Consider the following 25,592-nt stretch of genomic DNA (forward strand, 5'->3'; position numbering starts at 1 on the left):
TTGCACCCGTGCATTTGACAGCAAACTTGACTTTGACCTTGGCTCATCTCGCACCTGTACTTGTGAGATTCCAGCGAGCACGAGCTGGGTTGGTGCAATCCCTTTCCACTGGGTTTGTGTTACTCTGTCCTTTCACAGTTCAACTCCCACCTATCAGCAGGGAGATAGGAGGAGTCCTGATGCTACAGACCGCAAGGGAAAGGATGAAATGGCCAGTCCGGACCAATCTAGTCCAATATCATGTTCCAATCTGTGAGATCTTTCTGTGCACAGACCACTTACCACGGGGCAATCCTTCAAAGGCACCCAATTGCTGTAAAAAGTAAAGGTAACAAGAGATGCTACGGAAAGTTGACAGGTTTTTTTTCATACTTTCCTTTAATATGTTGAAATATTATTAAGGTTTAATAATTAGCTTCATTTATCACATGTGTCAACAACCATGCAGTTCAAGGATGTGCTGGGGGCTGCCTGCAAGTTTCACCATGCTTCCTGTGTAAACATAGCATGCCCACAACTTACTAACTCTAACCTGTACATCTTTGGAATGTGGGAGGAAACCAGAGCACCCAGAGGAAACCTACATGGTCATTAAGAGAACATACAAACTCCTCACCGACTGCGGCACGAATTGAACCCTAACCGCTGGCGTTCTAAAGAGTCAGGCTAACCGCTATGAATAAATAATGTATTATTTACTCAAAAATATACAAAATAATAGTTGAGTTGAAAATCTAGACAGCAATTCTAGTGAAGAAAAGAGTGGAGGAGAAGATGGCGGCGCGACACAGCGCACAGCGGCCACTCCGGTGGTGATATCTGTTATCTGTCAAGTAGGGTGCCGTGCACAATCCTGATTTGATGGAGACGGACATGACAGCATGGAGGAACATCTGGTGAAACTTCTGAAATGCCTGCTTCACTGCTGCTGCTACTGTGTGGTCTAGAATCTCTGGAGGAGAAGGCCCCGAGTCCTCGGCTTTGCTTGTTGCTCGGCGGCCGGGGCGGGGTTGAAGCGCTCGGCAGAGGATGGTGCTCGGAGAAGCTGTGTCGGAGGGGCTGGTCGGAGCTCGAAGTTTTCGGACGGCCTCAGAGTCCGCTGCGGTCGGGTGCTTCCAATGGTGCTGCATCGGCAAGTTGGCGGTGCTTGGAGGTTCATGGCAGGGAGAGTTTCTCCCTTCTGCCGCCTGCGTGAGATGATGGGGCTATCGGGACTTTGAGACTTTTTTTACCGTGCCCATGGTCTGCTCTTTATCAAATTACGGTATTGCTTTGCACTGTTGTAATGATATGTTATAATTATGTGGTTTTGTCAGTTTTAGTCTTGGTTTGTCCTGTGTTTCTGTGATATCTTTCTGGAGAAACATTGTGTCATTTTTTAATGCATGCATTTCTAAATGACAATAAGCGAGGACTGAGTGTCCTCATAATCTAAAACAAAATTCATTCTGCAACTCTTTCTGTACGCCATTAGACAGGTGAGTTGTGTTCTACTGGTGGGTGCACAATCTCACCTCACCTATACAGAGTGACAAATCACTGTGCAGTATAGACAAGAGAGATCCTGCAGGTGCCTCCCTCATCACCATTCAGGGCCCTAAACAGTCCTTCCAGGAGAGGCAACACTTCACCTGTGAGTCTCTCATATATTGGACGGTGCTCCCAGTGCGGCCTCCTCTACATCGGGGAGACCCGAGGCAGGTTGTGGGATTCACTTTGTCAGGCACCTTCACTCTGACAGCTGTGAAAGGAAAGACCTCCCTTCTGGTGGCCACCCATTTCAATTCAACTTCCCGTTCTCGTGCCAACATGTCTGTCGATGGGACCCTCTACTGCCTTGATGAGGCCAAGTGTAAACTGGAGGAGCAACACCTCATATTCTGGTTGGGTAGTCTTCAACCAGTGACCACGCCCCTCGTTCCCCCTCCCCCTTTTTCATTTATCCCCCATTTTGGTGGCCCTCTCACTCCTTCTCTTCTCGTCACTGCCCTCTTGACCTCACTTCCCTCAATTTATCACTTCCTTCGCTTTCTTCACTGTCCTATCAGATTCCTGTACCTCATCTATCTATCATATTCCCCTAAGCTTCTTAATTCATTCCCCCCCCCGCCATCCAGCTACTCACTTACCCCTCACCTGGTCTCACCGACCACCTGCTTGCATCCTCCCCCTTCCCCTCACCTTAGTCCAGTTTCTTCACCCTCTCCCCCACCTTTTCCAGTGTCAGCCCAGAACCTCAATTGTTTATTCCTCTCCACTGGTCTGCTGAGTTCCTCCAGCATTTTGCGTGCATTTCAGAAAGACAAACCACTTCCCTCAAAATCAGGGAGGCCGAAACTGAAAAAGTATGAGGAGGCATCAGAAGAGAATCAAAGGCCCTTCTGATCCTGTCAGCAACCGCATCAAGGCAACTGTTGCATAGCGACTATAAATACCAAAGAACACACATTTCCACCATCTGCAGATTTTCTCTTGTTTCTAAATTCCAAAGAGTTAGTTACCGTCAACCGTTAATTTAGATTATAGACCAGCACTTCAGAGGTTATGTCAGCTTTGTGATCAAACTGTCAGAAGAAACTGTCAAGGAGACAACCAAATGGAGTAACAAGAATATCAGTGTCTGCTTACTGACAGCAGTGTGGCTGCTCCTGATTTCCGCTTGAGTTTCTAGTGGGGTGGCACCCCACAGCTTTCTCTGCAGCCCTTTCAAACACAACACACCCCTTCTTTTCTCTTATATACTGGTAGTTTGAACCAAAGGCTTCTCTGATCATTTTTTGCCTTATCTGACAATCTCTTGGAGATCTATCACTGACAGGGTTGAAGGAGGGAGCAAAGAGAGAATAGGGGGGGTGGCGCAATAGTGTAGTGGTTAGCATAACGTTTTACAACGCCAGTGATTGCTGTTCCATTCCCGCCACTGTCTGCGTACGTTCTCCCCGTGACTGCGTGGGTTTCCTCCAGTTCCTCCACATTCCAAAGGCATAGGGGTTAGGGTTAGCAAGGTTCGGGTATATTACGATGGCAGCGGATGCTCTGCTCCCAGCGCATCCTCAGATTGTATTGCCCGTTAACCCAAATGATGCGTTTTGCTGTATGTTTCCATGTACAGTATGTGTAACGATTAAAGCTAATCTTTCTCTTTAAATATGGGATACCCAAACAATGTGGTTCACAGGAGGGATCCGGGGGGGGGGGGGGCGTGGATAGTAGAGGGGTGGTGTTGTTCCTCTGAGAGAGATGAATGCGAAGTCCCACAACCTGTTTTAGTTCTGCCCCTTCTGAAACCCCGGTTGAAGATACCCGTATCCAACTGCGCAAAACTCCCCTGAGCTGACTGCCACGCCAAGGCAGCTTCCAAGAGGGTAACCATCAATCTTTGGAGATATGAAGTCATTTCAGAGGAGAGAAGGAACTTGGGGGACACGAGACCGTGGAGGATGAAATCTGGAGCAACACATCAGCCATGATCATACTGAATGGCGGTGCAGGCTCAAAGGACCGAATGGCCTACTCCTGCACCTATTTTCTATGTTTCTATGTTTCTATACTGGAGGAAGTCTGGATAAAGAAGGATCTTGGCCCAAATGTTGGTTTATTATTGTCACGCTTTATCTGATAGAATGAAAGGCTTCTGTCTGAGTGCCACCCAGACAGATCATTCTATATATAAGTATATTTAATTAGTAAAAAGGAAAACAAGACAGAAAGCAAATGTAATGGGCTGAATGGTGTTCTCATGCACTATAAGATGTACTGTACCCTATGGGTTGCCACGGTAGCAAACTATTAAAACTCAAAGTTCCCTGTAAGGAACTTATATGTCCACTACATGAACGTGTTGGTTTCCTCTGGGCGGTTCGGTTTCCTCCCGCATTCCAAAGATGTACTGGTTATTTATTTATTGAGAACAGAACCTTGCAGCCCTTCGAGCCGCACTGCCCAGCTATCCCCCTTTTAATCCTAGCCTAATCACGGAACAGTTTACAATGACCAAGTAACCTACCAACCGGTATGGCTTTGGACTGTGGGAGGAAACCATGGCACCCGGAGGAAACCCACGCGGTCAGGGAGAGAACGTGTAAACTCCTTGGCGGGAATTGAACCCTGGTCACTGGCACAGTAAAGTGTCATGCTAAACATTACGCTCCCATGCCGCACTCTTGTCTTGTCCCTCCCCCTTCACTCCCTCCTTCTGGAGAACTAGAGACCAGGCCGGAATCCTGGCTGTGTTGGTCGTTAACGCAAACAATGCATTTCACTATATATTTCAATATACGCGTGATAAATAAACCTGACTCTTCAGTCTTGAAGTTTAATCCTCAGCTCCTCAGCCTGGGCCATCAACACTAGTGAGGTTAGTTTGGGCTTAGTGGGCAGCTGTCTCACCCCGACTCAGAGTCGTGGTGAGGGATCGAGTCCTCTAACCACAGTAATCTAGAGTGCTGTTCCAATGTGCTACAGAAAGACTGATGCTCTATTAGAGAGCTGTCCTTTGGTTTCAATGTAAAACTGAGGAAATCCTTCTCTCTTAAGACCATAATGCATAGGAACAGAATTAGGCTATTCAATCCATTGAGTCTGCTCTACCATTCCATCATGGCTGATTTATTTTCTCTCTCTACCCCATTTTCCTGCCCTCTCCCCATAACCTTTGACCCTGATTAATCAAGAACCTTTCAATCTCCACTAAATGAATATAAGCAAAACACACAACTGGTTGAAACGTTGAAGTCATATAAGACATTGGTGAGGCCTAATTTGGAGTACTGTGTGCAATTTTGGTCTCCTACCTAAGGAACGATGTAAATAAGGTTGAAAGGGTACAGAGAAAATTGACAAGGATGTTGCCGGGACTGGAAGACCTGAATTATAAGGAAAGATTGAGTAGGTTAGGACTTTATTCCTTAGAACATAGAAGACAGAGAGGAGATTTCATACAGGTATACAAAATTATGAGGTGTATAGATAGGGTTAATGCAAGCAGGCTTTTTCCACTGAGGTTGGGTGGGATTACAACCAGAGGTCATGGGTTAAGGATGAATGGTGAAAAGTTTAAGGGGAACATAAGGGGAAACTTCTTCACTCAGAGGGTCGTGGGATTGTGGAATGAGCTGCCAGCACAAGTAGACTATGAAAACTCAATTTCAACATTTAAGAGAAGTTCGGATAGCTACATGGATGGTAGGGGTATGGAGGGTTATGGTCCCAGTACAGACTGATGGGAGAAGGCCGTTTAAATTGTTCAGCATAGAATAGATGGGCTGAAGGGCTTGTTTCTGTGCTGTACTTCTCTATGACTCTATGGTCTTTGGAAAAGGAGGGGAAATAATGGGTAATTCGGTGTGTCACTGGTGGAGTCCCTGAATCACATCCAGAAATCCAGGCTCGATCCCGACTTCCGCAGCTGTCTGTGTAGAGTTTGCACATTCTCACTGTGACCACTAGGAATTCTGGTTCCCTTCCACGTCCCAAGGATGCACGGATTGGTGGCTTAATCGGAAAATTTCCCCTAGTGTGTGGGTGAGTTGTACAATCTGGGAGAGGTTGATGGGGACGTGGTGAGTTAGGGAACAGAGAACTGAGTGAGGGGAATGGGACTGATGGGTTAATTGGCATTAAACAATCGAACCAGAGCCTCTGACTTGTTTTGTTTTGCCACAGCAGTACAGTGCAACAAGTAAAATATATTATACATTACAGTAAAAGAAAAAGGAAAGGCAAGTCGCGTCCGGAGTTTCTCCGGTTAGCGGACAATTTCCCTCCACGCCTCTCCGACATGGTGGGGAACTGAGTACGAGGCAAGTTACAGCGGTGGTTTGCCATTGCCTTCTGCCGGGTGTATTTCCAAAGAGATCACCAGCTCGTAACCCAGCAGGGATAGAAAGCGTGCAGGGGAGCCGGCTAGATTCGAACTCGGGACCCTTCGATCAGAAGTCCGGCACTGATGCCACTACGCCACCAGCCGGGTCACAATAAGAAACATGTATTTTAAAAAATTAAATAAGTTTGCAAAATAGAGAAGTAGTGTTCTTGGGTTCATGGACCGTTCTGAAATCTGACGGTGGAGGGGAAGAAGCTGTTCCTGAAGCCCTGGGTGTTCATCTTTGGGCTCCTGGATCTCCACCTTGATGCTAGTAATGATTAGAGGACATGCTCTGGGTGGGGAGGACATGAGGATGGATGCCTTCTTTTTGAGGCAATGTTCTCTGAAGATGTCATCGATGTGGGCAAGCTAGTTAGTGCAAATGTGATGCAACCAGTCAGAATGCTCGCCATGGTACATCCGTAGAAACTTGCTAATGTTCAGCGACTCTATTAACTTGATGGGCTGAATGGCCCACTTCTATGAGATGAAAAATATGATGTGATGAAGCCCAGGCCAATAGCTATGCATCGCTCAGACTCCGCATGCCTGCCCATGAACAGACTGGCTATGGAAACTTCCCTGAGGCAGTGTTTCCTACACTGTAACCAGGGCTCTGCTCCATTGAATGAAAGGGTCACGTAGGCTGCGGTGCTATTGCAAAGCCTGTCTAACATTCTCTGTTTTGGAATTGTTGACCCTGACCTGTTGTCATGGAGACGGTGCAGTTCTGACCCTGTACACAGAATGTGCAGAGTGACTGATGCTGACATCTCTGGAGACTAGCGAACGGTGGTCAGCCAGCTGTATCTCTCTGACCCAAATGTCATCCTCGGTATTTGATAGGACATCCTTAGTGCTTCGTGTGGCAGGGGAGGCTAAGAGAGCTGAATGCTTAACTGGCCTCTAGTGTTTAGAGAGAGAACGTTGGAGCGTAGAATTGCAGTACTCATTGAGTCTCAAAGCTCAGAAACAGGCCTTTCGGCCCAGCTCATTCCTGCTGACCAAGATGCCCATCTGAGCCCATTGCCAGGAAAATGGAGACACAAGAGATTTTGCAGATGTTGGAAGTCTGGAGCAACACACAAAATGCTGGAGGAGCTCAGCGGATCAAACAGCATCTATGGATTGCTGAAGGGGATCAGTCTGAAACACCCATTGTTCAATTCCCTCCGCAAGTGCTGTCTGGCCTGCTGAGTTCCTCCAGCATTTTGTGCATTGCGCCCATTCGCCTGTCTTTGCTCCCTATACGCTTTAAAATTTTCTTATCCATGGACCTGTCCAAGTGTCTTTCACATGTTGTTAAATGTGGCAGGTCATTCCACATACACACCACCCTCTACCTGTCCCTCTGCTCCTCTTTAAACCTTGTCTCTCAAACCCATGCCCGCTGGTTTTTGATTCCCTTTCTCTTGGCCTACCCTTATCTTATTTAGAGATACAGCACAGAACGGGCCCTTCTGGCCCAAAGTGCCTGCGCCACCTAGCAACTCACCTAATGACAGGACAATTTACAATCTTACTAACTATTTTAAGAGCAAACAACAGGAATTCTGCAGATGCTGGAAATTCAAGCAACACACATCAAAGTTGCTGGTGAACACAGCAGGCCAAGCAGCATATGTAGGAAGAGGTGCAGTCGACGTTTCAGGCCGAGACCCTTCGTCAGGACTAACTGAAGGAAGAGTGAGTAAGGGATTTGAAAGGGAGGGGGAGGAGGAGATCCAAAATGATAGGAGAAGACAGGAGGGGGAGGGATGGAGCCAAGAGCTGGACAGGTGATTGGCAAAGGGGATACGAGAGGATCATGGGACAGGAGGTCCGGGAAGAAAGACAAAGGGGGGGGGACCCAGAGGATGGGCAAGAGGTATATTCAGAGGGACAGAGGGAGAAAAAGGAGAGTGAGAGAAAGAATGTGTGCATAAAAATAAGTAACAGATGGGGTACAAGGGGGAGGTGGGGCCTTAGCGGAAGTTAGAGAAGTCGATGTTCATGCCATCAGGTTGGAGGCTTACCCAGACGGAATATAAGGTGTTGTTCCTCCAACCTGAGTGTGGCTTCATCTTTACAGTAGAGGAGGCCGTGGATAGACATGTCAGAATGGGAATGGGATGTGGAATTAAAATGTGTGGCCACTGGGAGATCCTGCTTTCTCTGGCGGACAGAGCGTAGGTGTTCAGCAAAGCGGTCTCCCAGTCTGCGCTGGGTCTCGCCAATATATAAAAGGCCACATCGGGAGCACCGGACACAGTATATCACCCCAGTCGACTCACAGGTGAAGTGTTGCCTCACCTGGAAGGACTGTTTGGGGCCCTGAATGGTGGTAAGGGAGGAAGTGTAAGGGCATGTGTAACACTTGTTCCGCTTACACGGATAAGTGCCAGGAGGGAGATCAGTGGGGAGGGATGGGGGGGACGAATGGACAAGGGAGTTGTGTAGGGAGCGATCCCTGCGGAATGCAGGGGGGGGGGGAGGGAAAGATGTGCTTAGTGGTGGGATCCCGTTGGAGGTGGCGGAAGTTACGGAGGATAATATGTTGGACCCGGAGGCTGGTGGGGTGGTAGGTGAGGACCAGGGGAACCCTATTCCTAGTGGGGTGGCGAGAGGATGGAGTGAGAGCAGATGTACGTGAAATGGGGGAGATGCGTTTAAGAGCAGAGTTGATAGTGGAGGAAGGGAAGCCCCTTTCTTTAAAAAAGGAAGGCATCTCCCTCGCCCTAGAATGAAAAGCCTCATCCTGAGAGCAGATGTGGCGGAGACAGAGGAATTGCGAGAAGGGGATGGCGTTTTTGCAAGAGACAGGGTGAGAAGAGGAATAGTCCAGATAGCTGTGAGAGTCAGTAGGCTTATAGTAGACATCAGTGGATAAGCTGTCTCCAGAGACAGAGACAGAAAGATCTAGAAAGGGGAGGGAGGTGTCGGAAATGGACCAGGTAAACTTGAGGGCAGGGTGAAAGTTGGAGGCAAAGTTAATAAAGTCAACGAGTTCTGCATGCGTGCAGGAAGCAGCGCCAATGCAGTCATCGATGTAGCGAAGGAAAAGTGGGGGACAGATACCAGAATAGGCACGGAACATAGATTGTTCCACAAACCCAACAAAAAGGCAGGCATAGCTAGGACCCATACGGGTGCCCATAGATACACCTTTAGTTTGGAGGAAGTGGGAGGAGCCAAAGGAGAAATTATTAAGAGTGAGGACTAATTCCACTAGACGAAGCAGGGTGGTGGTAGAGGGGAACTGATTAGGTCTGGAATCCAAAAAGAAGCGTAGAGCTTTGAGACCTTCCTGATGGGGGATGGAAGTATATAAGGACTGGACATCCATGGTGAAAATAAAGCGGTGGGGGCCAGGGAACTTAAAATCATCGAAAAGTTTAAGAGCATGAGAAGTGTCACGAACATAGGTAGGAAGGGATTGAACAAGGGGGGATAAAACAGTGTCGAGGTATGCAGAAATGAGTTCGGTGGGGCAGGAGCAAGCTGAGACAATAGGTCGGCCAGGACAGGCAGGTTTGTGGATCTTGGGTAGGAGGTAGAAACGGGAAGTGCGGGGTGTGGGAACTATAAGGTTGGTAGCAGTGGATGGGAGATCCCCTGAGCGGATAAAGTCGGTGATGGTGTGGGAGACAATGGCCTGGTGCTCCTTAGTGGGGTCACGATCGAGGGGTAAATAAGAGGAGGTATCCGCGAGTTGTCGCTGTGCCTCGGCAAGGTAGAGGTCAGTACGCCAAACTACAACAGCACCCCCCTTATCGGCGGGTTTAATAATGTTAGGATTAGTGTGGAGGGAGTGGAGAGCAGAGCGTTCAGAAGGAGTGAGGTTGGAATGGGGACAAGGTGCGGTGAAGTCGAGACGGTTGATGTCCCGTCGGCAATTAGCGATAAAGAGATCCAGAGCAGGCAGAAGACCAGAGCGGGGTGTCCATGAAGAAGAGGAGAGTTGAAGACCGGGAGAAGGGGTCATCGGTGGGGGTGGAAGAGTCCTTGCCGAAGAAGTAGGCTTAGAGACGGAGACGGCGGAAGAAGAGTTCCGCATCATGGCAAATTTTAAGAGAGCAGGATTTCCTCAGCTTTACATTGACACCACAAGACAGCTCTCTGATAGAATGGCAACCCTTCTGTAGCACATTGGGGCAGTGCTCCAGACCAGTGGTCCCCAACCTCCGAGCCGCAGACCAATACCGGGCCGCGAAGCATGCAGGGGTGCTGCGGTAGCCGGGACGCACCCAACACATCTTTAAGAAAAAAAGCCGAAATAATTAATTAGGTGCCGCCCGGATGAGGATGGAGGAGTTCAGGGACCAGGTGAGATCCTCGGAAATGTGGACACCAAGGAATTTGAAGCTTGATACATGCTCCACTACAGCTCCGTTGATGTAGATGGGGACGTGAGTGTGGCTCCTAGCATGCCTGAAGTCCACAATGATCTCCTTGGTCTTCCTGGTGTTAAGGGCCAGGTTGTTGTCGGCTTACCACGCAGCCAGGTCCCAGACCTCATCCCTGTAGGCTGAATCGTCATCCCCTCTGATCAGGCCAACCACCGTGGTGTCATCTGCGAACTTGAACCCTTTCCAAAGCCTCCATACCCTTCCTGTAACGTGGTGACCAGGACTACCTGAAATACTCAAGTGCAGCCTAACCAAAGCTTTTTCACATTTGCAGTATGACTTCCTGACCCTTATACTCAACATTCCAACCAGTGAAAGGGAACAAGCCTCCTTTAGTATCCTATATGTGTGGCCACCCTCAGGGAGCAAAAAGAGTTAGAGACCAGGCTGGAGTCCTGGCTGTGTTGATTAATGCAGAAGATGCACTTCACTGAATATTTCAATGTACACGTGATAAATAAACTTAAAACTTTATTTGCTGTGGAGCATCAAGAAAGCTCACCTCTGTCCCAGGGTACTGATGAACTTTTACCGCTGTACCATTGAGAGCATACTCACCAACTGCATCTCAGTATGGTGTGGCAATTGTCCCATATCAGACCGTAAAGCACTCCAGCGTGTGGTGAAAACTGCCCAGCGGATTATCGGCACTCAATTGCCCACCATTGAGAACATCTACCATAAACGCTGCCTGGGCAGGGCGAAAAGCATTATCAAGGATGTATCTCAACCTAACCATGGACTTTTTACTCTCCTCCCATCCGGTAGGCACTACAGGAGCCTCCGCTCCCGCACCAGCAGGCTCAGGAAGAGCTTCTTCCCTGAGGCTGTGACACTGCTGAACCTCACATCACAGCGCTAAGCAGTATTGCATCCGTATTGTACTGTCTCAGTACTTTTATATTTGTGTGCTGTAGCACTTACTTTTTATTCACAGTTATTTTGTAAATAACACTATTCTTTTCATTTCTAGTCAGATGCTAACTGCATTTCATGGGCTTTGTATCTGTACTCGGCACAATGACAATAAAGTTGAATCTAATCTAATCTAATCTAAGAAGACATTTACCAAGGTGCTGGCTGGATTAGAGGATATAAACTGTAAGGAAAGGCTGGATGAACGTGGGCTGTTTCTTTTTTTCTAGAATACTAGAAGCTAAGGGGAGACCTGATAGAAGTTTAGAAAATTATGAGAGGCAGTGATAGGGTAGACAGGGGGCTTTACCCATGTTAGAATTTTCAGATACTGGACTACATGCATTTGAGGTGAGAGGGTAAGTATAAAGAATGTGTGGGGCAAGATTTTTTTTACACAGAGAGCGCTGGGTGCCTCGAGCAAGTTGCCAGGGATGGTGGTGGAGGCAGATATCAAAGTAGTGTTTAAAAGGCTGTTAGATAGGCACATATTTATATATGCAGGGAGTGGTAGGATATGGACCATGTGCAGGCAGAAGGAATTTAGTTTCATTTAAAGATTTGCTTTATTTGTCTTATGGACATTGAAACATGCAATGAAATCTGTCTTGTGCATCAAATCAAATCATCAAGGATTGTACAGGGCTTCCGGCGCCAATGTAGCGCACCCATAACTCGGCAATCTTCACTCGAACATCTTTAGAGTGCGGGGGGAAACCGGAGAACCCAAAGGGTCACAGGGAGATTGTACAAGCTCCTTACAGACAGCAGCGGGAATCAAACACTGACCTTAAAACTGATGCTAACCGCTACACTAGTGTGGCACTGTGTTTGGCATGGACATTGTAGGCCAAGGGGCCGGTTTCTGTTCAACATCCCAAATTCCATCACACTGCTGTTTGTGGGAGCCTGATGCCACAAGATGGCTGCCAGATCTCCTAGCAACCACACACCAGTGGCGTGCTCAATAGGCTCCGAGTATCCTGAGGTTGTGAGAGGCGCTACAGAAACACAAGACTTTCTAAGGCAAAGCTCAGATTCCTTCCTCCCTCAGTGGCATGAGTTTGACACTGCTTACTGAGGTCTCTGTGGGTATGTGAAGTGCAGGAATGTGCAGACGTCAGAGGGAGCTGGGAGTTCCTGCTGCCCTTATCTGAGGGTAATATCACCACTCAGACGTCAGTTTTTCCAGCTGCCCTGCATGCATTCCAGCCCCCTTCCCCTCATTATCCTGAATGAATGGGGCTGCTGTTCCTCGAGTTCAGCCCCGATGAGTCACACAGTGTGGACAAATTCCCTGCCACTCATGTCCATCCTCGGTTTATCCCACCATTTCACAAGGTCACTTGCCAGTCTGTGTTCCCAAATGATCACTAGGAGGCCTGTCTCAACGAGCACTTGCGTTTACCTGAACACAAGGCGTTTGCCAGGACATTTGACATTGAAACACTTAAGGAGATGTTACATCTGGAATTGTTACCGCACAGCAGGAGTTCATCTGGTCACAGACTCGTACAGTGAAGAACTAGGACCTTCAACCCATCATGTACCGTGCTGACCTTTTGTCATAAACACCAATCCCAGTTTCCTGCATTAAGATAACTTCCTTATAGGCATCCGTTAGTCTCGTGAGATCATGGATTTGCGCCTTGGAAGGTTTCCAGGGAGCAAGCCCGGGCAAGGTTGTATGGAAGACCGGCAGTTACCCACACTGCAAGTCTCCCCTCTCCACGCCACCGATGTTGTGCAAGGGAAGGGCACTAGGGCCGATACAGCTTGGCACCGGTGTCGTCGCAGAGCAATGTGTGGTTAAGGGCCTTGCTCAAGCTGAAGCTCGAACCAGTGACCTTCATATCACTAGACCGACACCTTAACCATTTGGCCACGCGCCAACACCTTTCTAACTTCCTTCAATGCCTTGTCTGTTTAAGTGTCTACATTTGGCATCATGTTTAGCACAGACACTGTGGGCTGAAGGGCCTGATCCTGTGCTGCACTATGTTCTACAGTAACTGGAGTCAAAGAGCACAGAAGCAGGCCCTTGGCCCATCTACAAACGTATAGTTCATGCCAACCTGATCTTCTGCCAAGTCCCATCTACCGACACCTGGACCATGTCCCTCCAAACCCGTCCATGTATTTATCCAAACTTCTCTTAGATGCTAAAATTGAACCTGAATCCAGCACCTCCACACCTGCACCACCCTCTGAGTGAAGAACTGATTGTGAATCCAATATTTCCTCTGACAGTGATTTCCTAATTTCCCAATGATTTTAACCATTATCTGTTAACAAAAACTTACCTCTCAGGTCTTTTTTTTTACCTCCTTTTCTCTCACCCTAAATGTCTTCCCTCTTGTTTTTGATTTTTTGGGATCAATGGGATAAAGATTCCAACTATCTGTCATATGCTTCTTATCATTTTATTTACCCGCCATCTTCACTCCAGGAAAATCAATCCAAATTGGTTCCTGTTCCTGACAATGTCCTAATGAACCTCCTCGGCACTTTCTCCATCACAACCGCATCTTTCTACCTGCAGTTCATGGAGACAGATAGCTGAAGGCTTTGCACAGGCTGACTGCCTGCCAATCTTCCAGGAGTATATTCGTGCCCAGGTATCCCTGGAGATAAACCATGCAGTGTCCATGGACACCATAGACATGAGGAACCGCCTGGGGCAAATGTCATCTAGATAGGGTGGGAAATGTTCTAGTTAGATCATAAGACACGGATCAAAATTAACTCATTCAACCCTTTGAGTCTGCTCCACCGTTCGATTATTTCTGATATTTTTTACCTCTCAGTCAAGAACCGATCAATCTTCACTTTAAATGCACCAAATAACTTGACATCCATAACCATCTGTGGCAATGAATTGTACAGATTCACCACCCTCTGATCTAAAAGGATTGTATTCTGAGGTCGTGCCCTCTAGTCCTAGACTCTGTCATTATTGGAAATATCCTCTCCACGTAATCTCCGTGTTAGCTTTTCAATATTCAGGATGTTTCAATGAGATTCCCACCCCCCCCTTATTCTTCTAAACTCCATTCAGTACAAGTCCAGAGCCATCAAACAGTCCTTATAAGTTAACCCCTTCATTCCCAAGATTATTTTTGTCAACCACTTCTGGAACCTCTTCAATGCCAGCACATTCTTTCTTTCATACAGGGCCCAAAACTACTCACAATACTCCAAGTGCGGGTCTGACCAATGCCATAAGACCATAAGATATAGGAGCAGACTTAGGCCATTTGGCCCATTGAGTCTATTCTGCTATTTCATCATAGCTGATCCAATTTTCCTCTCAGCCCAAATTCCTGCCTTCTCCCTGTATCCCTTCATATGCTGACCAATCAAACATGCCTTATAAAGCCTCAGCATCACATCCTTGCTTTTACATTCTAGTCCTCTCAGAATGAAAACTAACATTGGTACAATGTCATATGATTGGTTTTGTAGTATTTATGGATAATATTGCAGAATTACCGTGTTCAGTTCTGGTCACCTCTTTACAGGAAGGATGTGGATACTACAGAGAGAGTGCAGAGGAGATTTACAAGGATGTTGCCTGGATTGGAGAGCATGCCTTATGAGAATAGGTTGAGTGAACTTGGCCCTTTCTCTTTGGAGTTACGGAGGATCAGATCTGATAGAGGTGTATAAGATGATGAGAAGCTCTGATCGTGTGGATAGCCAGAGACTTTTTCCCAGGGCTGAACTGGCTATCATGAGGGGACTTAGTTTTAAGGTGCTTGGAAGTAGGTACAAGGGGGATGTCAGAGGACAGTTTTTCACACAGAGAGTGGTTGATGTGTGGAACGCACTGCCAGCAAAGGCGGTAGAGGTGGATACAATAGGGTCTTTTAAGAGACTCTTAGATGGGTACATGGAACTTAGAAAAATAGAGGGCTATGTGGTAGGGTAATTCTAGGCAGCTTCTAGAGTAGGTTACATGGTCGGCACAACATTGTGGGCCGAAGGGCCTGTAACGTGCTGTAGATTTCTATGTTTCTAATTGTAAGGCTGTAATACACATACGGAATGGAAAGTAAAAAGGCTGAGTGCCTGGCAACCTTCGTGGAGTTCAACACTTGTGCCCAGGTATCCCTGGTAAAAGAAAACAAGAATATCATGGAGGCTCCAGGATCATTAGGAACCACAGGCAATAAACTGCAGCTTAGATGAGGATGGGGTCACTTTGATTAAGTTTCTGTTATTTATTGTTTGTCTCTGGTGTTTTTGTTGTATGTTGTCGTAATATAGAAGTTGAAATAAGTGTACTTCTGTGAGGAAAGGATACATTGCACCCTAGATGAGGATGGAAATATTCCAATTTTGTTGGTGTCAGATACTGAGATGTTTATGGTGACTTGTTGTGGTATTGTAATCATTGTAATGAAATGGACAATGCGGTAGCCTAGTGCTGGCGTAATGTTATTACAGCGCTAGCAACCCAGCATGTTCCCGATGCTGTCTGTAAGGAGCTTGTACGTTCTCCCCATGACCGGGTGGGTTTCCTCTGGGTGCCCTGCTTTCCCCACATTCCAGAGACATACGGGTTAGTAGGTCACATGGGTGTAATTGGGCAGTGCGGACTTGCTGGGCTAGAAGCCACTGTTATCGTGACAGATTTCTAAATAAAATGATTTTTGTTTAAGAAAAGGCCACGCCATGCTAAATCACATGGCATTGGTCAGGCTGGATTTGGAGACCGTGTGCAACTTTGACCCCATATTTAAAAAAGGGTGTTCTGGTATTGGAGAGGTTCCAGAGGAGGTTCACAAGAATTATCCTGGGAAGTGAAGGGTTAATGTATGAGGTGCGTTTGATGACTCTCGATCTGTACTCGCAGGATTTCATAAGACTGAGGGGGATCTCACTGAAGCAGCAAGCAATCACAACATCCATGGAACGCTGGGTCGACCAGTCACCGCTGGACCAGCCTCTGAGGGCGAGGAGTCGGCCTGGAGCGACCCAACAAGGCAGGGAAAAGGACAGGGCTGGAGTGGTTTGTAACTTACCTGCAGGTTGGGATCCTGAAAGGCCTCCCTGTTCTCGAAGCCAGCCCGCCTCTTCTCTGTGCAGACCACCCCCACGTCCTCGGAGTGCTTACAGTCATGGACACCCCAGCCGTTGGAGCCACAGGCAGCGACTGTTGTCTCCTCGCCTCGGCAGCTGACGTTATCGAGCCAGATGGGGCCTGTGGACAGACGGGACGTCACTGGTGATCAAACCATCGGGGGGGGCACAAATGAACCTCACCCCACCACCTCACAGTCCCTCACACAAGGACAGTGGTGGGATAGACCAGGGAGTGCTGTGGATCAGGTTCAGGGTACCTCACTGTGCAGCAGTGATGGTCACCAGGGAAGGGCAGTGCCCCCTGTGCCAGTAGGTACAATGTCCTGTACACCTGAGGCCATGCAAAACAATACATGGTACTGTGTTATTCAAAGTACTGTGTTATTTAGCGTGCTGTTTTGCACGGAGCACTGTAACAGAAGATACAAGAACTAGTGGAGAACTTTGCTCTTACCCCAGTCCTTCTCCAGCAACACTGAGCAACAGGAGAATCAGCTGTGCTGCCGTCCCAGTCAACCCCATCAACAGTGCAGCTGAGCAGGACCGAGCCCCACGGTCCAGCCCCAGCTCCGCCACGGCTCGCCAGGGCTGGAAAGACAGTGGCTGCGGGGTGGGAGGTGGGATCTGAATGGAGAGGAAGGTGGCGCATGGAACCAGGTGAGAGAGGTGGGGAGGGTAGTGGGGGTGCAGGTGACGGGAGTGGAGGGGGTTGAGTGAGGGAAAGAAACAGGGTGATGGGGCTGGCTTGGAAAGAGGGGCGGAAAGCCGGGCTCGAAGAGGCAGATGCCGAATGGTTTTCACCAGGGGCTACGTGTTGATATAAAGTCTTTTATTCCACAAAATGAGACAGAGCAGGCATCATACTGTCCCCTTCAGAGGAAGAGGCCTGCTCAACCCAACATCACATGACATTTTATACACTAAAGATCAAAGGATAATTCTACAGTTACAATGCATCTACAATGCTTCCTGTGAATTACATATAACTTTCACACCTCCTTCGTTGCACTCACACTCCAGGCAAAGTTAATCACAGTGTCTGGTCCTTCAATCAACTGCTCTAGGAACCCTTCAAGATGCTCTACCTGGCAATAGCTCACCATGGCTGACCTATTTTCCCGCTCAACCCCAATCTTCTGCCTTCTCCCCATAGCCTATCAATCTCTGATTTTATTATACCCAATGACTTGGCCTCCACCACCATCTGTAGCAACAGATTCCACAGATTCGCCATCCTCTGGCTAAAGAAATTCACCCTCTTTCCTGTCTAAAGGGATGTCCTTGTACTCTGAGGACTCCCCCACTACAGCAAACATTCCCTCTCCATCCTCTCTATCTACTCCTTTCAATATTCAATAGGTTTCAATTAAATCTCCCCCTTCTTCTAAATTCCAGGCCCAGAGCCATCAAATGCTGCTCATATCTTAACTCTTTAATTCCCGAGGTCACTCTCATAAACCTCCTCTGGACCCCCTCGAATGCCAGCACATCTTTTCTTAGGTAAAGGACCAATGCTGCTCAGAATACTCCAGTCGCATTCTGTCCAATGTCTTACAGAGCCTCAGAATGAAGCCTTTGTTTTAATGGTGGTGATGGAGGTGGGAGGGTTTTTACCTGTCCCTTGTCCGTACTTGGCACTGTGAGCCCAGTTCAGCGCTCCTTCGTAACCCAGCTGCCTGCAAACCACGGTGGCGGAGTGCATGTTGAAGTCGTCGTCGCACACCGTGCCCCACTGCCCCTGGTAGAAGACCTCCAGACGGCCCTCGTGGTGTGTGCGCTTCTCCCCGGCCAGCCGGAGTTGCACCGGCACCGATTCTGCTGCTTCTCCCGAGGGAGCCGCGCCGCTGCAGGGGACGGGCGAGCTGCACAGGAGCAGTAACGCAGCCAGGAACAGGCTCTGAGGAGCACCCTCCATCGCAGCAAAGCACTTCTAACCTGGAAGAGCAAAACAGGGAAATGACAGCCAGTTGCACCGGACCATCGACTGAAGCCAATCCAATCTGCATCCAGATTGTAAACGCACAAACTTCTGTAAAAACTCAGCAAGTCAGGCAGCATCTATGGAGGGACATAAGCAGTCGGCATTTCAGACCTCCTCAGCATCAAGGTCATCTCCAAGAGGTAACAACACACATAAAAATTGCTGGTGAATACAGCAGGCCAGGCAGCACCTCTAGGAAGAGGTACAGTCGATGTTTCCGGTCGAGACCCTTCGTCAGGACCCGGCCCGAAACGTCGACTGTACCTCTTCCTAGAGGTGCTGCCTGGTCTGCTGCGTTCACCAGCAATTTCTATGTGTGTTGCTTGAAATTCCAGCATCTGCAGATTTCCTCGTATTTGCATCTTCAAGAGGTGACGGCTCAAGAAGGTAGCATCCAATGTGAAGAACCCTCACTATCCAGGACATCCCCTCTTCTCAATACTACCATCCTCGAGCAAGTACAGGAGCCTGAAGACACACACTCACAACTTAATAACAGTTTCTTCCCCTCTCCCACCAGATTTCTGAACAGTCTATGAACTTGTGAAAACTCTTTTGTACCCTACTTATATATTTATATTTTTATTGTAACTTATAGTAATTTGTTATTGTCATAGAAAAGAATAGCACAGAAGCAGGCCTGTTGGCCCATCTAGTTTGTGCTGAACCCTTTAAACTGCCTACTCCCATCAACCTGCATCCGGTCCACAGCCCTCCATATCCCAACCATCCTTGTAACAATCCAAACTTCTCAGTAAACGTTGAAATCGAGCTTGCACGCACCACTTGCACTGGCAGCTCGTCCCACACTCTCACCACCCTTCGAAGAATTTTCCCTTCGTGCTCCCCTTAAACTTTTCACCTTTCACCCTTAGAAATGAGTCAGTCCCAAGCGTGCAGGACATGGATTGAGGGGCGGAGGATGTTTGAGTGATTGTGGTCTGTTGGACAGGAACTCAAGGATCCAGTTGCAGAGGGAGATGTTGATTCCCAGGGTCCAGAGTTTGGTGATGAATTTGTTTGGAATAACAGTATTGAAAGCAGAGTTGTAGTGAATAAACAATAGACTGGGGAAGGTGCCTTTACTGTCCAAATGCCCCAGAGATGAGTATAGGGCCAGGCAGACGGAGCTAGACAACAATTAGGTTTATTTGTCATATGTGCTTCAGAACATACAGCAAAATGCATCATTTTGCATCAAATCAAACCGGTGTGAATTGTGTTAGGCAGCCCACAGTGCTGTCATGCCTCTGGTGACAACACAGCATGCGTACTACTCACTAACCCCAACCACATGTCTTTGGAATGTGGGAGGAAACCGGAGCACGAGGAGGAAATCCACATGGTCACGGGAAAATGTTCAAACTCTTTGCAGACAGCAGCAAGGAACTGACCCCCGATCGTACAGCTGGAGCTGGAAAGAGTTAGAGGTCTGGCACCAGACTCCCACAGCTGGCCACCCAAGAGACCCAATAAAGGGAGGAACAAGGATTCCAGATTGTTCAGTATCATTTCCAATACTCGGGTATAAAGGAGAACACACTATTTTTATTCCTGGGTCCAGTGCAGCCCAGAGAAAAGGACAGTGAGATTCGAGAGGCCACCCGCTGGTCAGAGTTGACCACGAAGGGTGCTTCTGAGCTGTCTATGTTTACATGCAGGCCAGGGCAGTACAACATGGAGAGCAAGTCATTACCCACGCAGCAGGGTCTCCTTCTCCACGGGCCTGAGGAATACTAAAGAACGGCTGAGACCGATACAGCTCGACACCTGAAGAATCACAGGAGTTACCAGTGAGACCAGCTCAGGGACTTCATCTTCGCATTTTTCCTCGGGGTTTATGCCTGAAGCCTTCCCCATGAGTGGGTATAGCTACAAGGAGGTGGAGGTTGAGATCGGAGTTTTTCTTCTCCAATAATAATTTTAAAAAGCATGATAAATATTAATACATAAGAGACTGATTGTATGTCCATAAAGTGATGCGAGGCACAGGAGTGTCTGTATGTGCCTCTGACAGGAAATGATAAAGCAGAGGTGGTGGGAATTGTGGAGGGGTGGGTCAGTGGGTGGAGGTGTTGATCGGCCTTACTGTTTGGGAAAAGTAACTGTTTTTGAGTCTGGTGGTCCTGGTGTGGATGCTACGTAGCCTCCTCCCCGGTGGGAGTGGGACAAACAGCCCATGTGTAGGGTGGGTGGGATCCTTAATGATGTTGCTGGCCCTATTCCCCACACCTTTCTGTGTAGGGGCCCCTGATGGCAGGCAGGCTGGTACGGGTGCTGCGTGCGGCAGTTTTGATTACTCGATGCAGAGCGTTCCAGTACCAGGCAGTGAAGCAGCGTGTAAGGATACTCCCTACTGCAGATATGTAGGCGTGGTCAAACTGAGTGACAATGCACATTACAAGTGAATAACCATCAAACAACAATAATTCGCAGGTTCTGGGGAAAGACCAGGGTGAATGTGACTGACAGATTCAGTACAGTGAGCTGGCAGAGGCTCAATGGGCTGAATGGCCTCCCACCGCACTATCTGCATGAAGTATCTGATTTCTCCTCGTGTGCAGTGTTGGGAGTTACAGTATCAACCCAGAACCCTGCCGATGTGGGGGAGACCAGCAATGGAAGGGCTGGGTGCTGTTGAAGGAGTCGGTTGTGCCCATGGTGACAGAACTCACAACAGGAGGGGTATGGCTGCACAGGAGGGGGTGAAGTGCGGCTTCTCTGATGCCGGTTTAATCCTGACCTACAGCGCTGTCTGTGTGGAGTTTGCATGTCCTCCATTTAGTATCCACCGGGTGCTCCAGTTTCTCCCCACCCCAAGTATGTGCAAGTCAGTGTGTTAGCTGATAAACACCAAGAGTTTCCACAGATGCTGGAACCCTTGAGCACCACACACACAAAATGCTGGAAAAACTCAGCAGGTCAGGCAGCATCTGTGGAGGGGAATAAGCAGTCAACTTTTTGGGCCGAGACCCTTCATTGGGACTGGAAAGAAAGGGGACAGAGGCCGGAATAAGAAGTTGGGGGGAGGGGAGGAGTACAAGCTGGCAGGTGACAGGTGAGACCAGGTGGTTGGCAGGGAGAGGGAGGACAAAGTAAGAGGCCGGCAGGTGACAGGTGAGCCCAGAGAAAGACCAGGAAACACCTCATATCAAAGTTATTTATTCAAATATTTAGCAACTTGAATGTGCAACCATCTCGCCACCAATGGGATCCTACTGTATCCTAGATTTGCTATATTCCCTGGGGCATTGACCTTTAGAAGAACATAAAAGAGACCATTCGGTCCCTCAATCCTGTCCCTCATTAACCAGCTGGCCATCCACAGGCAGATCATTCCATACACAAGTCCATCGCGGTAGTAAACAGAAAGCAGAATGCGGAGTATTCCGCTCCTCCACATTCAGATTGGAACAGCAGCAGCTCATATTCCATCTAGGGAGCTCGTACTCCCCTTTCCCCCAAGAAATTTACCAATGACTGGTTGAATCAGACCCTCACCGCCACCGAGGACATCATTAACGACCCTCACCAGGCAGGACATTTCTTCCCATCATTACCATCAGGGAGGAGACACAAACCCGAAGACCCACACTTCAACATTTTAAAGACAGCTTCTGCATACAGATATCTGAGTGGTCTGTGAACCCATGAACAGTATCTCATAATCCCTCATGCACTATATATTTATTTCTGTAACTATATGCTATAATTTTTTTTATGTATTTCACTGTACTGCTGCTACAAAACAACAAATTTCATGACATATGTCGGTGATAAGAAGCCTGGTTCTGAATTAGGCCGAAGAGTCTCATTCCATGCCGTATGACTCTACGACTCTGAATATCAATGCAAAAGGCAGCGGTGCCTTCCAGCACAGTGGAGCATGGGTGCAGCGGTGAATCAGTCAAGATCAGACCACAGACAAAATTATGAGGGGTATACACAGTGTAAATGCAAGCAGACTTTATCCACTGATGTTGGGTGAGACTGGAACCAGAGATCATAGGTTAAGGGTGAAAGGTGAAATATTTAAGGGGAACCTGAGGGAGAATTTCTTCGCTCAGAGGGTGTTGAGAATGTGGAACAAGCTGCCAGTAGAAGTGGTGGGCGTGGATTTGATTTCAACATTTAAGAGAAGTATATAGAGTGTTATGGTTCAGGTGCAGTTCAATGGAACTAGGCAGAATGATAGTTCAGCACAGACTAGATGGGCTGAAGGGCCTTTTTCAGTGCTGCAGTGCTCTATGACTCTATATAGTTCCCGAGGCTTTTAATTCATTTCCCCACAAAAGATTCTTTTAGGAATACCACCAGCAAATGCTTAGGTGCTCAATCCTTGTCGCAGTCTGACTGGCACCTTGCCAACACTTGCAGGAAGTTCTTCAAAGGCATAGCAATGATCTGGGCTCTGGTGCCCGACCACATGGCACCAGGCTGTGTCTGAGCATTCCTACAGCTCAGCCTAGCCGCTCGCCTCTGCCTAGTGTAATGGCTCACTTGTTTAGTCTGAGGACAGTGAGCGGATGAGACCAGCCAATCACTGGCATTCAGGATCAACTCCCATCCTAACTTTCTGGGAAGTTACATTCAAGTTGCAAAAGACAATGGCGAGGCCAAATTTGGAGTATTGTGTGCAACTATGCTCACCTGCCTACAGGAAAGGGAACACAGGACATTTACAAAGCTGTTGTCGGAACTTGAGGACCTGAGTTATAGGGAAAGATTGAATAGGTTAGGACTTTATTCCTTGGAGCGTAGGAAAAAGACAGGAGATTTGATAGAGGTTTAGGAGGGGTATAGATAGGGTAACTGAGGTCGGGTGAGACTAAAACTAGAGGCATTGATTAAGGGTGAAGTGTGAAATGTTTAAGGGGAACCTGAGGGGAATTTCTTCACTCAGCGGGTGGAATGAGTTGCCAGTCGAAGTGGTGGATGCGGGTTCAGTTGCAACATTGAAGTTTGGACAGGTACATGGATGGGAGGGCTACGGAGGGCAGTGGTCCTGGTGCAGCTCGATGGGACTAGGCAGAATAATAGTTTGGCGTGGACTAGATGGGCCAAAAGGCCTGTTTCTGTGCCTCTAGGACTATACATAGTTAAACCCTCCATTCCAGACTCCCTAGTCACATAAAACCGAGCCCCTCCTAGGATTCACTCCTGTGTCTCCACCATAGGACCCTGCCTCTGACCATGGACCTGCACCGGGGGATCAGACTGGAGCTTCTGCCCAAACCTCGGGCACTTGCAAATGGCCCACCACAGAGGAACACAGCGAGCAGGAGGTTCAATACTCTCGGGGAGAGAGGGCAGCAACAGTTCACCAGACAAGCTTCCGCGACGTCGGGGCTGCCACTCAGGACTCGGCAGGCGAGGGTTGCATTCTCCCGAGTTTAAAAGAATGAGAAATGATCTCACTGAAGCAAGCAAACCCCTCCAGGGCTCGGCTGGCTGGGTGCAGGGGAGGATGTTTCCCGCTGGGTGGTGACTGTAGGACCAGGGGTCACGACTTAGTGTAAACGGGACAAATCTGCTCGGGGGTTGGGGGCAAGAGTGGTGAACGTTTGAAACTCTCTACCCAAGAGAGAGTTCAGAATACGTGTTGATAGATTTCCCGATATTAGGGGAATCAAAAAAACCACCAATTTTACAGGTGCAACAGAAAGCATTCTATCCACAGGCATCACGTTCTGTGTGGCAACTGCTTTGCCCGTGACCGCAAGGAACTCCAGAGAGTCGTGGATACAGCACATCTTCACGGCCCCAGGAAAGCATCCAGCATAACCAAAGACCCCATCCGACCTGGTCCTCACTTCTCCCCCTCCCACTGGGCTACGAAAGCCACCGGGCTCAAGGGCAGCTTCTATCCTGTTGTCATAAGGCTCTTAGACGGGCCCCGCATACCTAGAAAGGATCATCGTGGCCCTGGCACCGTCTGCACTGCACCTCCCCACTAACTAACACCTTATTCTGCATTCTGCCTTCTCGCTACAGTCTTATGCATGGAAAGGTCTGTCTTGAGGGTGACCATCTTATTGAATGGAGGACTAGGATGGAGGGGCCGAATGGCATCTTTCATACCCTTCTGAAGGGATGGTGGCAAATTTCGGGCACAGAAGGACCCCGTTTAGCCCAGCGGTTGGATTATGTAAAATCAAGCTGATAAACTCGGGAATCCCTTCCCCAGATCCGCACTGTTCTCTTCTAACCTTACTTTGACCATCCTACTTCACCTGATCCGTGAGGCGGGAGGGGTCGGTAACCGAGGAATAGCGGCTGGGAGATCTGCGGGGGGGAGGGGGTTCCTCGACTGCCTCCTGCCCAGAGGAAGCGAAAGGAGTGAACGTGAAAAGGGAAGGGGTGAGAGTGAGACAGGGGATAAGTGATTGTGGAGCGGGAGGGGACAAAGGGGACGAGAGAATGAGGAAGATAGAGTTAGGCAAAGTTGGAGAAACAAAGGGGAGCTGCGGGACGTGAGAGAGAAGAGAGTATATTAAAAAGGGTCATCGAGGTGGGGATAATTCGGAGAGGGGCGGGGGACATTTAAGGACTAAAGGGCTTCCAAGATGCAGCGGTCACCGGCTGACACAGTACGCTCGGGAGCTAGTTTCCGGACTGGGTAGCCGAGGTTCACTGGAATCAAACTGCCGGAGAAGTTTCAATAACCAAATGACTGAGTTTAAAACTTCTCCCGGGAGTACGGGGGCCAGACCAGAGATAAACCTGGGACAAACACACACACACACACACAAATTTCACAGTGTACGGGTATGAAAAGGGATATTAGTTTGAAAGCGAGCTGGTACTTACTCAAAGATGACCCGAGTGAATTTGAGTTCAGAATCCGAACAGTAGCTTCAGTGGACGCGGGTATCCGTGACAGATCGGGACTCTCCCTGCGCGATTCACACGCTGAGCGCATCCGCGAACGCTTTGACTTTATATTCCTACCACGTGATGTTACATCCTGCCCCCCCCCCCCGCCCCTGCACACCCCCTCCCCACCTTCCCTACCCTAATGACTGAGCAGAGAGAAAGATATTCACGCGCGCGTTTGGGAGTGCGTGTCAGAGGTGTGAATGGCACTATTCAGTAGGAGAAAGTGTGAGTGAGTGTGTAAACATTCCGATAGTGAATGAGTGTGTGAATATTCACTGGGGAAAAGTGTGGATAGTCAGTGTGTGTGAGAGAGCATTATATAAGGGGAGAAAAGTGTGCGTGTGGATGTGTGTGTGTGTGTGTGTGTGTGTGTGTGCATGGACGTGTGTTGGGATAGATGGGCGGGTGAGTGTGAGTATGTGTTGGGGTAGATGGCTGGGTCTGTGTGTGTGTGTGTGTGTGTGCATGGGTGTGT

The 25,592-nt window shown here is 48.5% G+C and overlaps 1 protein-coding gene and 1 long non-coding RNA gene across 5 annotated transcripts in view; one reads left to right on the forward strand and one right to left on the reverse strand.

Annotated features, from left to right (window-relative positions):
* Window positions 1-25,164, reverse strand: part of LOC140185614 (lysyl oxidase homolog 4-like) — a 120,895-nt gene extending 95,731 nt beyond the window's left edge. The window contains exons 1-3 of the mRNA XM_072239026.1: window positions 25,049-25,164; window positions 17,872-18,192; window positions 16,197-16,375 (exon numbers count right to left, since the gene is read on the reverse strand). Of these exons, the coding sequence (XP_072095127.1) occupies window positions 16,197-16,375; window positions 17,872-18,172 (480 nt within the window). The 5' untranslated portion in view covers window positions 18,173-18,192; window positions 25,049-25,164. The remainder of the gene's footprint in view (window positions 1-16,196; window positions 16,376-17,871; window positions 18,193-25,048) is intronic.
* Window positions 1-25,592, forward strand: part of LOC140185617 (uncharacterized) — a 62,432-nt gene that overhangs the window by 7,932 nt on the left and 28,908 nt on the right. The window contains exons 3-4 of one of the 4 annotated variants that reach the window (XR_011882674.1): window positions 16,028-16,914; window positions 23,416-24,595. The exons of 1 other annotated variant lie outside the window; for it this stretch is intronic. This is a non-coding gene — a long non-coding RNA (uncharacterized lncRNA). Of the gene's footprint in view, window positions 1-138; window positions 479-16,027; window positions 16,915-23,415; window positions 24,596-25,592 lie in introns of those variants that run through there. 2 more of the 4 variants (XR_011882676.1, XR_011882673.1) reach the window with 2 other exon arrangements.

The sequence above is a fragment of the Mobula birostris genome, chromosome 21 (genome assembly GCF_030028105.1).
Source record: "Mobula birostris isolate sMobBir1 chromosome 21, sMobBir1.hap1, whole genome shotgun sequence".
NCBI lineage: Eukaryota > Metazoa > Chordata > Chondrichthyes > Myliobatiformes > Myliobatidae > Mobula > Mobula birostris.